This window comes from Apodemus sylvaticus, chromosome 9, assembly GCF_947179515.1.
Source record: "Apodemus sylvaticus chromosome 9, mApoSyl1.1, whole genome shotgun sequence".
In the NCBI taxonomy this organism is placed as follows: Eukaryota; Metazoa; Chordata; class Mammalia; order Rodentia; family Muridae; genus Apodemus; species Apodemus sylvaticus.
Genome location: NC_067480.1, coordinates 110,273,715 through 110,286,349, shown reverse-complemented (window position 1 = coordinate 110,286,349; position 12,635 = coordinate 110,273,715). Strand labels below are relative to the sequence as shown.

The window sequence follows — 12,635 nt, the reverse complement described above, 5'->3', positions numbered from 1 at the left end:
AGAATAATTTGGGGATTCAAGTAAGTACTACTATAAAATATTATGGTATGACGAAGCCATGGGATTTGACAGAACCAACCTACTCTATGTTGCTCCAGCCTTCTCCCGAAGGTTCCAGAACTCAGAAACCGTTGCATGACAATTGCTTAAACTCACGAAGCAAAGCTATATGTGCATTTGGCTCTTCTGCTGGCCTATTGGATCCTGAGAGGCGGCTGAGTATGCAGCTCTTCCTCTTATTGTAAGAAGGTTTGGTTTGTGTTCTGTTGTTTTGTTCCATTTTGTTTTAGGAATCAGCTACTTTGATCTCAGGGGAGGATTTCCTTTTTTTCTTGGTGTCCTACAGATTTCTACTGAGATCAAATAAATATAAGTTAAATACTAAAACTGTATTCAACATCGACTTTAGCAATAATCTTTCTCACTCCAGTGAACTTGCTTGATTGGGATATATGAGGTGGAAAACCTCTTACCTGTGAGACTCCTAGTAATCTTAAATCAGTCTGGAGAAATGATTCACTCAGAGAGAGGAGGGGCGTGTACCAAGCAAAACTGGCTTAAAAATAGCCTTGTGGTCAGAACTGAAGCAGTTGCTTATGGCTAATACATCAGGATGTTATACAGAAGTTCAAAATATGTTTTAGCCCAATAGACTGAAACATAGATGAGATTCTAGTCAGAGATAAGAGGTAAGCACCCCTTACATTCCTCGACCAAGAGATCACATAAGTAGGGTGCGAACTGCTTAAGGAAGTTCCTAGTGGTTTGGCCTGTCTGGAACTGTCCAGCCTTTCTCGGCCTCTACATTAACTGCAGTTCATCCTTTGATGGTTAGGCCACACAGCAGAGGTCATATGACACACATTGCCCCTATAGTCATATTGATTTTTACTCTTTATTATAACACACTGTCCAGTTTCCTCTATTAAGGGCATGCCTTGTCCATGTCTGGGGCCAGGAAGAGCAGGACCTCTTACTGTCTTCACGGTGTTTAAAATACATACTAGGTGGCTCACAGGTAGGACATGAGCTAAGGCACAAAGTGTAAGGGGTTAGTTAGGAAGCTTGGTTAAAAGTAAGATGTGAGGGCATTGTCTTAAAAAGTGAAATAAAACCCAGAGGGAGAGAAAGAGACAGAGACAGAGACAGAGACAGAGACAGAGAAAGAGAGACTTCCACAGATAAAAGAGCAACATGGTGAATGAAAACAGAATCTGCCCTCCTGGGTTTTCCGGTCACCTCTGGCTCCACTGTGGCTCTGGGAAGCACTGCCAAGAAACATTTGGTAGTACATTCCCATTTTAGCATCAAGAATCGCCTTTTAGTTACGTCATGGGCAGCACAAAACAAACAAACAAGCCACCAAAAACAATCCCACAGATAAATAAGGCAGAAGGCTTTCCGTTTAGACTGGGATGCCTTTGAGGGCACTTGTTTACCTCTGTCCCGGGCTGTGTGAGAAGACACTGTTGTTTCTGTTAGCAGGTTGGGGGCGGGGGGAGGTGCTACCTGTGAAATAACACTCAGGCAGTTTGTGACAATTTTATTGGTATCTATTCTTAGCTCTGTTCTCAATCCACTGCCCTAATGTGAAGACATAATTGAAGCTCATGATCAAGTGCCATTAGCTGAAGATGAGGCAGTGTGTTTGTGTGTGTGTGTGTGTGTGTATGTGTGTGTGTCCATGTCCTTTTCCTAAATATATGCTGTGATTAACGTTTGCAACCCATAATTCATTGCTCAGAAGAAAGCTGGGCATTTTTAGGGGTTAAATCTTGAAATACTGAAGGAGCTGTTATAAAATGTCAGAGAATTACAGCATATTTTTAAAGAAGCTCTGGGGACAATTGGTTAGCAGACGGTGGAGGTACACACCAGATAAGGCCTCGCCTCCGCATGGATTCTGATCCATATTGTCTTCTTCTCACTCGGAAGTCAGACAGAACTTCCAAGCTCATCTTGTGGATTCAAGACAGGTCTCACAATCTCACGTAGACTCTCTCTTTTGCAGGCATCTCTTCAACTTTGAAAACCCACATACTACCACAACTCTTTTTTTTTTCTTCCTCGAGACAGGGTTTCTCTGTATAGCCCTGGCTGTCCTGGAACTCACTCTGTAAACCAGGCTGGCCTCAAACTCAGAAATCCGCCTGCCTCTGCCTCCCAGAGTGCTGGGATTACAGGCGTGCGCCACCACCGCCCGGCTTCACAACTCTTATAGAACATCATCTGCTCCCTGTCATGGTTTGGATGAAGTCTTTCTCAAAGGTCCATGTGTAAAACCTTGGTCTCCAGGGTAGTAGTATTGGGAGGTTCTTTTGGGCCTTTCTATGGTGTCCCCTAGCAAGAGGCTTTTAGGTCACTGGAAGGGTGCTCTCAAGGTGGACTCACTCCAGTAATGCCTCTCCCACTCTACTGTTATCAAAGATCCAAAGACTTGACCTGAGACTTGAACGCCCAGAACTCTGAGCCCAAACTACCATCCTTGCCCTTTTACAAATAACCTGCTTCATATATTTCATTTGTAGAGACACAAGAGGAGAGTTGTATAGCCCAAATCCAAGTCAGCATCCCAAACAGCTGATACCGCTCCCCATGTTCATTAGAAGGAAAAAATAAAGTTTTCACAAAATGCAGCAATAGAAGAAACAGAACCACAAAACCGTGTGGACAGAGCCTGTAGAATAGAAATTTCTAATCAAGAAGAAAAGGAAGAAATGTTATAAAATACCCTGCCCATCTATGACCTCACTTAACGAAGGCAACTTTGTAATTCCCCCAAACTGGTGAAACTGTGCTTGTGGCAAAGTGCAAACTTTTAAGAGTCAGTCAATATTATTTCATAATTTCTTCCTCACAGCTAAAGCCCATGTCACAATGCTTTGGTTTGCAGCCCATAGCACTACTGAGAAATGAGGGACCATTATGATATGGTATCCAGTGGGGGTGTTTCAGGCCTTTGGACACCTGTTGTTCAATGACACATTGGGACATCCATCCCTCTTTCATAAGATGAATGGTTTTCCCATAACAGTGGTCATAATATACCACCCCACCACAGACCCAAAGCTACTGAAACCCCCATACCGTGAGCTTTTAAACAGACTAGCTCAGGCATTTGTTACGGTCCAGATGTTAACAGCCACCTCTATCTTTTTGCCCATTCCCACCTGCTACTTATTTCAAATGGAGCCAAGGCTTAGTCCTGAAATTTAGATATTCAAAGTCTAGCTCAAAAGGCAGGCAGGACTCACTGATAAGGTGTGGGAGAAGCCACAGAGGTCAGGACCCCAGTCTCCACCATCTCAATGGCCTGTTTCATCTCCAGCTTCTTATACAAGGACACGATGCTTGATTTTGGCAGGTTCCTCCGGATTAGAATTTTCCGTAAATATCTATGGTCAAACTTCTTGAACCTAAACATGAAAATCAACATCTTTGTGCATCATTTGGAAGTATAGACTTTTTTCTTCTTTAAACAAATGTCGACTTCACTCTGAAAAATCTCAAGGCAGTGCCTAAAATCCACCACATTTGAACACATTTAAAAAAAAAAAAAACAAAGCATTTGTGTGTTGTGTTTTTTTTAAAATAAAAACTAATGGCCTAGTGGCTGGAATACCATAAAATCAATTAATCAAAAAGAAAGAGACAAGATGCAATCCAGGCAGAAAGTGGGCATAAGAGGAGCCAGGGTAGCCTAGTTTCACTCAGCTCCAACTATAAGAAAACTATTAAGTTGGTTGAGGCTTTTGTAAAAGCATTGCCTCCTAAGAGCTCCTAAGAACGGCTGCTGCACCTGCAGTAATGTTGCTCAGTCCAGTCAGAACCCTGGAAGTTTAATATGGTTGCTAGTTAGAGGGTAGTTCTGCCTCATTGTGCTTCAGGACAGTTTGAACCCTGCCAATTAAAGAAGACAACTGCCCCTACCCCCACCTCAACACACACACACACACACACACTCACTTCAACAGTCTGAATAATGGACAATCTGAATAGGAACAACTCTAATGGCAGTTCCTACTATTGCTTGGAACTTCTGGTCAACCCACTAGCTTAAGCTGCACATGTATAATAGTACCTTAAGAGCCCCTCAGGAGTCACAATTTTCAATACTTCTACTCATTTCACTCTCAAAGGGCAGTTGTTCTGCCTGCTTTGGCTTTTGATTGGGCACATAACTTACTGGAATGTTGACTTATTATCTAGTGTTTATTCTCTTGGACCATGAGGTAGGCAAAAGCCATCAGTTAAGTCCTCTCAGTATATGATAGGCTGTCCTCCTGAGCTTTGTCATCTTTTCCTTTCAAGTCACCTGATATTTTCAAATAGGTCACCCCTGGACATTTTGACCTTTGTACTTTGACCTTCCCTCAAACCTGTCTTCACAATGTCCTTGACTTTTCTCTTGCAGAGTCCATCTTAACCTTGTGCTTGCCAACTCTGTGGCTGCCATTGTCCTGACCCTGTCAGTCACATGCCTCTTGATGTGCCAGACCCTTCCTGTTATGTTGGCTCCTCCTGCGCCTCTCCCGTCCTCTCTGTTCACTTCTTCCAGGCTTCATCTGATCTCCCATTTCCTCCCCAGCTCCCCTGTTCAGCCTGCTCTCCACTCCTTTGATGCAGTTACACACATGCCCACAAGGTCGCTTCTAACAACCTGCTGATGACGTGCCATCTGTGTCCAGCCACACTTTTCCTCCTTGAGAATAAAAGAAGCCATTCAAATTGTGGGTAAGCAAGAAAGATCTGGGTATCTCAGAAGAATAAGTGTATGATTGATTCTTAGAGGTCTCCAACTAGAGTTTCTTCAGGCTTTTAGTTCGTCACTAAAGTCCTTCCTCCCCAACTTCAGGAAGTTGAGCTACTTTTATGAGCAGGGTGGGAGGAGCAACTTTCTACTTTCCACCATTTCTTGTGCTGTTCCAATTTGAACCAATCTGCCCCAATCTACGGCTCTTTCCTGACACCTCTCATTTTCCACATTGGGCATGCCCAGCTGTTTCCTGTATAGTATAACTCCTAGGTCCTTCATCTTCCTGGCCCACTATTCCTCAAGGATCCATCCTCAAGGCTCCATTATTAGGTAATGAAACCAACCGTACTTACTTATCTCTCACTTGGTAGTGACTCCACTGCCCACACACATCCTCAATCCCGGCCTTCAGATGGTCCATAAGCTGCCAAAGCAAACATAAGACGATGAAGTAGATGAAATGCTAGTGAGATATGAACTCTAAAAGGCACACACACACACACACACACATGCACTCACAATAAGCTTCCAAGGCTAAGGAAGGCTTTAATTTACTTAAGCATAGCCTCTTCTTTAGCACTCGGGTCATATCACTGGAATATGTCATGCCTTTTATTGAAATTCATCTTATTTCTTATTGAAAGATTCTGCAGATAAACTTCTTGATAATTTACATCACATACAATGAAAATAGGGTACCTGATATTTGGTTTGAATAATATTTTTCTAGAAAGATATAGAAATTTCTCATTACTGAAATCATGTGGAGGGAAAATATTAGCTATTATTTTTGTTGTGAAAAAAGAATCACATTTCTCATTTCCAAAATATAGTTCAGATGTTCTGCTATAATAAATACATTTGTCCATATTCTTCATTTTTTCCACATCAGACAGGTAATGTGTGAACATCATAAGAAGTTTTATGGAGCAAAGGCTAAATATCCAATCTTCACACTAATAAACCAATATAAGATCTTCATCTTACATCTCTGTGGTGGTATGCCTTTCCCCACACTGGAGCAAAGGTTAAATATCCAATCTTCACACTAATAAACCAATATAAGATCTTCATCTTACATCTCTGTGGTGGTATGCCTTTCCCCACACTAGTTCTTGTGTCTATTCATGGATATCATTCTGAATGTCATGGTTTTGATGCCACCTTGAACTCACAAGTAGGAGCCATATTTATGAGAAACAATGTCTTCAGCAGCCACTAGGACTATGCTGAACATTAGCAGCGTCACATCCTTCTAGGTGTTAACTTGATTCCCAGTTATGTATTCAAATGCTAATTTGTTTGATTCTGTAACTGTACTCTGAGGATCTGAGAAAACTCACCCATTAATTGCTGTAAATAAGGAGGAAGATTCTGGACAGTCTGAGTAACCTGATTAGATCAGCTGACAACCTTCAGAACAGCTACCTTAGGATTTTCCAGTTAAAAATCCAGCTGTTGGGCACAGTGTTTGTCTACCATGTGCAGGACCCTAGCTTTCACCCTCAGACCACAGCAAGAAAGGAAGCCTATAGAGGCTGAAAGAGACAAAGAGATTGATTCTTCCCTAGATCCTCCAGAAGGGAATCCCACTAGTGGAACTCAAATCCCACTAGTGGAACCTAATTCTGGAACTCTAAGATAACACACTTGCATCGTTAGAAGCTGCCACAATTGTGTTAATTCCTTACAGTAGCAATAGGGGAAAAAGTGCAGTCAGTCCCTTTTATTGGAACTGGAAGGAAACAGGTCACAACAATGCCGAGGGGGAGCATTGTTACTATAGAGTAAAATTCTATTGTCAAAACTATAAATTTCTCCTGACAGGTCACAGCCTCCTCTAGGCTCTCAGTGGGACACGGGAAAGAAACATTGTATCTATCCATTTATCAGAAAGGGGAGGTTAAAGAAAGAAACATTGTGTCCATTTATCAGACAGGGGAGGTTAACGTACCCGGATGTGAAGCTCTTCGTTGATGGATTCCTTTTTATTGGTCTTTCTGACATCCAGATACCTGACCAGTGGGCCAATTGTGATTCCCTGTAAGGTAGATGACAACATAAAGGGTTTGCCAAGGGGGAGCATTGTTACTATAGAGTAAAATTCCATTGTCAAAACTATAAATTTCCCAGTTTATATGCATTTGTCTCTAGTGTCTATGTGATTAAATGCATTAATCTTACTTTAGTTCTTGGTTCTTCTACATACTCCAACAAAATAGATGTTATAATCTATTGTAATACAGTATCTTGATTTTTTTTAAAAATAAACCTTCATTAGCTCATTAAGAACTCACTTCACTAAAACAGAACTTTGTTTATCAAGTATTGGGCGCCATCTGATTTTCCGTAATAAACAGAGAAATAATCATTCACTCCTCACCTGGGAATGTTTTGGTTAATATGTGGTATCAACTCAAAGGCAACACATTTCAGGAGTTAAAATCTTTCTATGAAATAAAGCCTCTAAGTATTTTAGAATCTTATTTAGAGGATCAACTAGAATTCTAAAAACCAGATACAGCATCTTTACTTACATCCTACAAGTTTAATATACAGCTGTGAGAGAATCTACTTATTTTAAATATGAAAGAAATCTACCAACCTGAAAAAATACAGTAAAGTATGTAACTACTAACGTTGCAGTAACAAACAGTTTCTTCCTCGGAAAGAGGGACAGAGGAAGCAAAAACGCAAGGGAGAAGCTTCCTGCTCCTCTCACCCCGCTGTAGAAGATTATGAGCTGGTCCTTGATGGAGAACGGGAAAGTCCGAAACTGGTTACTGACATAGAAGAGGGTAAATACGCCTGGAAAGGGGACACACACGTTAGAGCAGCAGAGCATTGCAGTCCAGATGCAGAGACTAAGCAAGGCAGCCTGATCCACTCACAGGGAAGACCACTCAGCTCAAACAGACTTCCCTCAGTGCTCTGCATTTCTGTGATATTTTGGCTCCTCAGGTTAAAGTTTTTCTCTGGTTTCTAAGTCAAAGTGTAGTGTGTGTGTGTGTGTGTGTGTGTGTGTATCTGTGTGTGTATATATATGTGTTGTGTTTGTGTGTATGTATGTGTTGTGTATGTGTGTGTTTGTGTGTATTTGTATGTGTTCTTATGTGTGTATTTGTGTGTGTTTGTATGTGTGTGTTTGTGTGTTTGTATGTGTTCTTATGTGTGTATTTTTATGTATTTATATGTGTGTGTTGTGTATGAGTGTATATGTGTTCATATGTGTATGTATTTGTATGTGTTTTGTATGTGTTTGTATGTGTCTTTGTATGTGTGTGCTTGTGTGTATGTTTATGTGCATGTATATGTTTGTTTACATATTTATGTTTATGTGTGTGTGTCTGTGTGTATTTGTATACATGTTTATCTGTGTGTCTGTGTATCTGTGTATATGTGGATATGTGTGATGTGTGTGTGTATGTGTCTTTACAGTAACAAAAATCTTGATTTAAAAAAATGAGGTATGTATTTCTAATCTATATCCATAACACTTGTGGTGCCTCCTTTTAAAACCAGGTAAGAAAAAGTTGTCTGTGAAATACAAACCCCTTATCTCGTGAGCTCAGGGGATACCTCCCAGAAGTCTGTCTTTTGAAGGTAAAGGGAGATCCCTCGTGACTGCAGACTATACATGACCAGGAGATTGCTTACAGCTGGTTCAGTGTGGGAGGGTCATGTGAACAGACAAGAAGGTTTGCAAGGGTTTGGGTGGGCATGGGAAGCTTCTTACCGGCACCAAGTCTAGTAAGAGATGGAGGTTGGAGGGGGCAAGCTTGGGCAAAGCACAGGAGTGTGTTCCGCCATACAGATTCTCCGTGTGTTCACACGGAAGCCACTGCTCATGTACTGGCCCTTGGTTTAAAACATAAAAATAAAAAGTCCCTCTCATTATCTCTTACGCCCATATCTCAGCGAAAGCGCAGTTTGACATCAATCTTATTAGACTAGAAGGGGCGACAGACTTGCCAGCTTTGGCTGATGGGTCTGTTTGATCTTCTCTTCCCTGCTAGGCATGCAGCTTGGGTTCCTTATCATCCTGTATCATCAGAAATCCGAAATAACAGGAACATAGTCAGCCCTCAGTTTCCATAGGAGACAGGGCCCAGAATTCTCATGACCGGGAATGCCCAACTCCCTTCTCCTGCATGCAGTATTCGGGGGTAGACTGGACACATTCTCATGGGCACTTGAAGCTGTCTCTAGATTGCTTAGACTATGTTTGCTGTGCTGTATCGTTTGGGAAATGATATCCAGAAATAAAGTCTTTACATATGCAGTGCAGATGTGATTTTTTCCTCAATGTTGTTGATCTGTGAATGGTTGAAATCACAGATGCAGAACCCACAGAAATATAGAGAACCTCTTGAGTAGGTAGATGAAAAGGTAAGCAAACACTGTTCTCATTAGTAGCAGAAAACTGAGTCTTGCATACATAAAGCCTTCATAATCATTGCATATGGTTAGAGATAGATAATGAGGTGGAAGAGAGAAACAGACAGAGACAGAGACACACACACACACATACAGAGAGAGAGAGAGAGACAGACAGACAGACAGACACACACACACACACACACAGAGAGAGAGAGACAGACAGACAGACAGACACACACACACACACACACAGAGAGAGAGGCAGAGACAGAGACAGAGATGGGGTTCCTATACATACAGTCCTGCCATTGGTGAGGACTTCATGTGATGTAGTAAATACTTGTTTCTCTCTCAGCCTCTGCTCCCTTTGTAGAATCATATATATTCATCAAAAAGGATAGATAGATAGATAGATAGATAGATAGATAGATAGATAGATAGATATGTATGCTCAGTGTTGATGTTCTTTATAGCTCCTGCAGTAGAAGTGTATAACAGCAACTGGATCTTATTCTTTATAATGGGAATTATTTTCCAGAAGTCAGGTTATTTATAGCATACCTGCCTTTACTAATTAATATCATAATTAAGAGTGCTCTGGAGAGGATGTGCTTAGCCCTGCTGGAAGTGGAGGTCCCAGAGTGTGGTGGCACCCAAGGATTTGTAGGAGTGGGACTGGGGGTCGAGGTGTGAGAGGGCTGTGATTGGGATGTAAAGTGAACACAAAGTTAATGACAAAAAACGAGTGCTCACCCATTCTCTCTGTTTATACCTGTATGTGTGCACACACAAAAGTGTCTCTTGTGCTCTCATGTGTGTAAGTTGTGTGTTTAAATGTGTGTCTGAGTGTGTTTGAGAGAGAGTGTGTATGTGTGTGTCTGAGTGTGTGAGTGTGTATATGTGTGTAAATGTGTGTCTGAGTGTGTGAGAGTGTGTATATGTGTGTAAATGTGTGCCTGAGTTTGTGTGAGTGTGTATACATGTGTGAGTGTGTATGTTTGTGAGTGTGTGTGAGTGTGTATAAGAATGTGTATATGTGTGTGAGGGTATGTGAGTGTGTGTGTGTGTGAGTGAGTGAGTGAGTGAGTGTGTGTGTGTGTGTGTGCACTCATGCAAGGGCCAGAGGACATGTCTAACTCACTGATTGGCTGGACGGGCTGACCTGAAGCCCCAGAGATCCTCCTGCCCCTTTTCCTTAGACCTGGAATCACAGTGTGAGTGGCAGTACCTGGTCTTTATGGGGCTTCTGAGAATCCAAACCCAGGCTGTCACTCTAGGGCAGCCGGGACTTTAGTGACTGAGCAATCTCAGTCCTGAGGAACGAGCAGGCTAAGGCAGCAACTCCCTCCTGGGCCCTTTGCTGGCTTTATCCCCGTCACCCATCTATCCCTTAGAGTGGCTGCACTATTTATGGGAATGTTTCCTGACAATGTTTGTCTCACGTCAGAGACAGTTTGCGAGATCTCACTTATCCTGGATCAAAAGTGTAAATGCCCGCAGTTTATAGTCTATATCCGAGTTAACACGTGAGAGGCTACAAACTGGCAAGGAAGTGGGGCAGCCGATATATTTACTGAGTTATATTTAAATGTGTAGATGTGAAAGCATTCTCTTTCAACAAAGCACTCAACAGTCCCTGCTCCATCCGTGCCTCTGAGGATAACTTCTGCCAGTGACTTAGAAGGCAGAGGAGGCCAACAGCAAGTGTCTGTAAAGACAAGGCGTCTGTACCCCCTTGGCAGGAAACAGTTAGAATCAGCTTCCCGCTCTGGTTCAGCTGAGGGAACAGAGACCCCGACAGGAAGCCAGGCAGCATCCTGCTGGGGCCCTGGGGTCTCTTACTGATTGCTCGCCAGATCTGGCAGAAGAGCAGAGTGAAGCAGACGAAAGCCCAGTTCCACTCATGGTTCTTCCCAACGGTGGACACGCCCATGAAGATGAAGATGAGGGTCTCGCTCACGCTGCTCAGCATCTTCATGAAGTACTTGATGGTCGTGTATGACGTCTGGGACACGTTCTCTTCCACGTACTTTTTCATCGTCACCGCACAAGCTGTGATGCTACAAGAGGGGCAGAGGCTCAGAGAGAAGCAGAGGCTGCCTGCCGACAGCGGGGCTCTCTAAGCAGAGCCCACGTCTCACCCCTTCCCCTCTCGGCTGTGGCCACAGACTGCTGCCTTCCTCTTCAACCAGGTATATGAAAAAGCAAATGTGGGTGTGGCACGGCTTTCATAACACATGCATACACACCACACTCATAAACACACATACTACATATCACACACACACACACCACATAATACAGACACACACACTCTCATATACATACGCACTCTCCTACACACACACACCACACAATACAGTCACACACACATACACATACTCTCATACACACACACCACACACATATCATGTACATACACATACCAGACACCACATACCTTACACACATCAGATACATATAGTCACACATAAAGTCTCATATATACACACATAGTACACTCATAAACACATACACCACATATCATACACACCATACACACACCACACACATACATCACACACACATATAAACATATACTACACCCACCCACCACACACCACACATACCACACATCATACAATACAGTCACACACACACACACATACACTCATACATATACACATACACACACTATATTAAAAAAAACACACAAAACATATCACACATAGCACATATCACACACATACTACATATACACCACCCATACCACATCCACACCACATATAGCATACACATACATATACAAACACATACCACACACATCCATCACATTCACCCACATACACCATACATACACCACACATATACAGTCACACATACTCACATCACACATACACCACACACACACACACACACACACACACACACACACACACACTGGCAGGTCTTTCAAAAATGTGTCTGGACCTCCCTTCCCTTACTGAGAGTTTTTCAGCCCCAATTCTAGCTAGAAAATTCTTGACTCAGCCTTAAATCCAAGTCAATCTACTTCAGTATGAGCACTCAGCACATTCTGATTTTAATTTAAAAAAAAAAGAAAAAAAGAAATTTCCTGCCTCTGTGCCGAGTGCTGTTATTACGTATGTAATCCATCAGCCCACAAACAGTGTTTCTTACATAGATGTTATTCAAATATTTCAAGTTTTTCCTTTTCTGCACCCGTTTGCCTAGGACAAAGTGAAGAAAGCCCCTTTCTTTGTCCTTGAAGTTGTGGTCATTTTAAGGAGGGGAAAAAGCAATGGTCCCCAAAGTCCATACTATTATATTTAATTGGCATAGGGATTTCTATACAATTTCTGTATGATTAAACCTTTCTGCCCTGATAGTCGGATATCAGGATGATGTCTAGAAGAAAAAAAAAAAAAACAGATCTAACAAGCCAAACTGAGAAGATTCATTCTAAAATAAAATTTCAGTTAGAAGAAAATGGGATTGAACACCTAAACAGATATTTTCT

The 12,635-nt window shown here is 42.1% G+C and overlaps 1 protein-coding gene across 1 annotated transcript in view; it reads right to left on the bottom strand.

Moving 5' to 3' along the window:
• Slc9a4 (solute carrier family 9 member A4) overlaps positions 1 to 12,635 on the bottom strand; it is a 49,314-nt gene that overhangs the window by 13,390 nt on the left and 23,289 nt on the right. The window contains exons 4-8 of the mRNA XM_052193494.1: positions 10,979 to 11,196; positions 7,362 to 7,564; positions 6,711 to 6,797; positions 5,110 to 5,180; positions 3,255 to 3,416 (exon numbers count right to left, since the gene is read on the bottom strand). Coding sequence (XP_052049454.1) covers positions 3,255 to 3,416; positions 5,110 to 5,180; positions 6,711 to 6,797; positions 7,362 to 7,564; positions 10,979 to 11,196 — 741 coding nt within the window. The remainder of the gene's footprint in view (positions 1 to 3,254; positions 3,417 to 5,109; positions 5,181 to 6,710; positions 6,798 to 7,361; positions 7,565 to 10,978; positions 11,197 to 12,635) is intronic.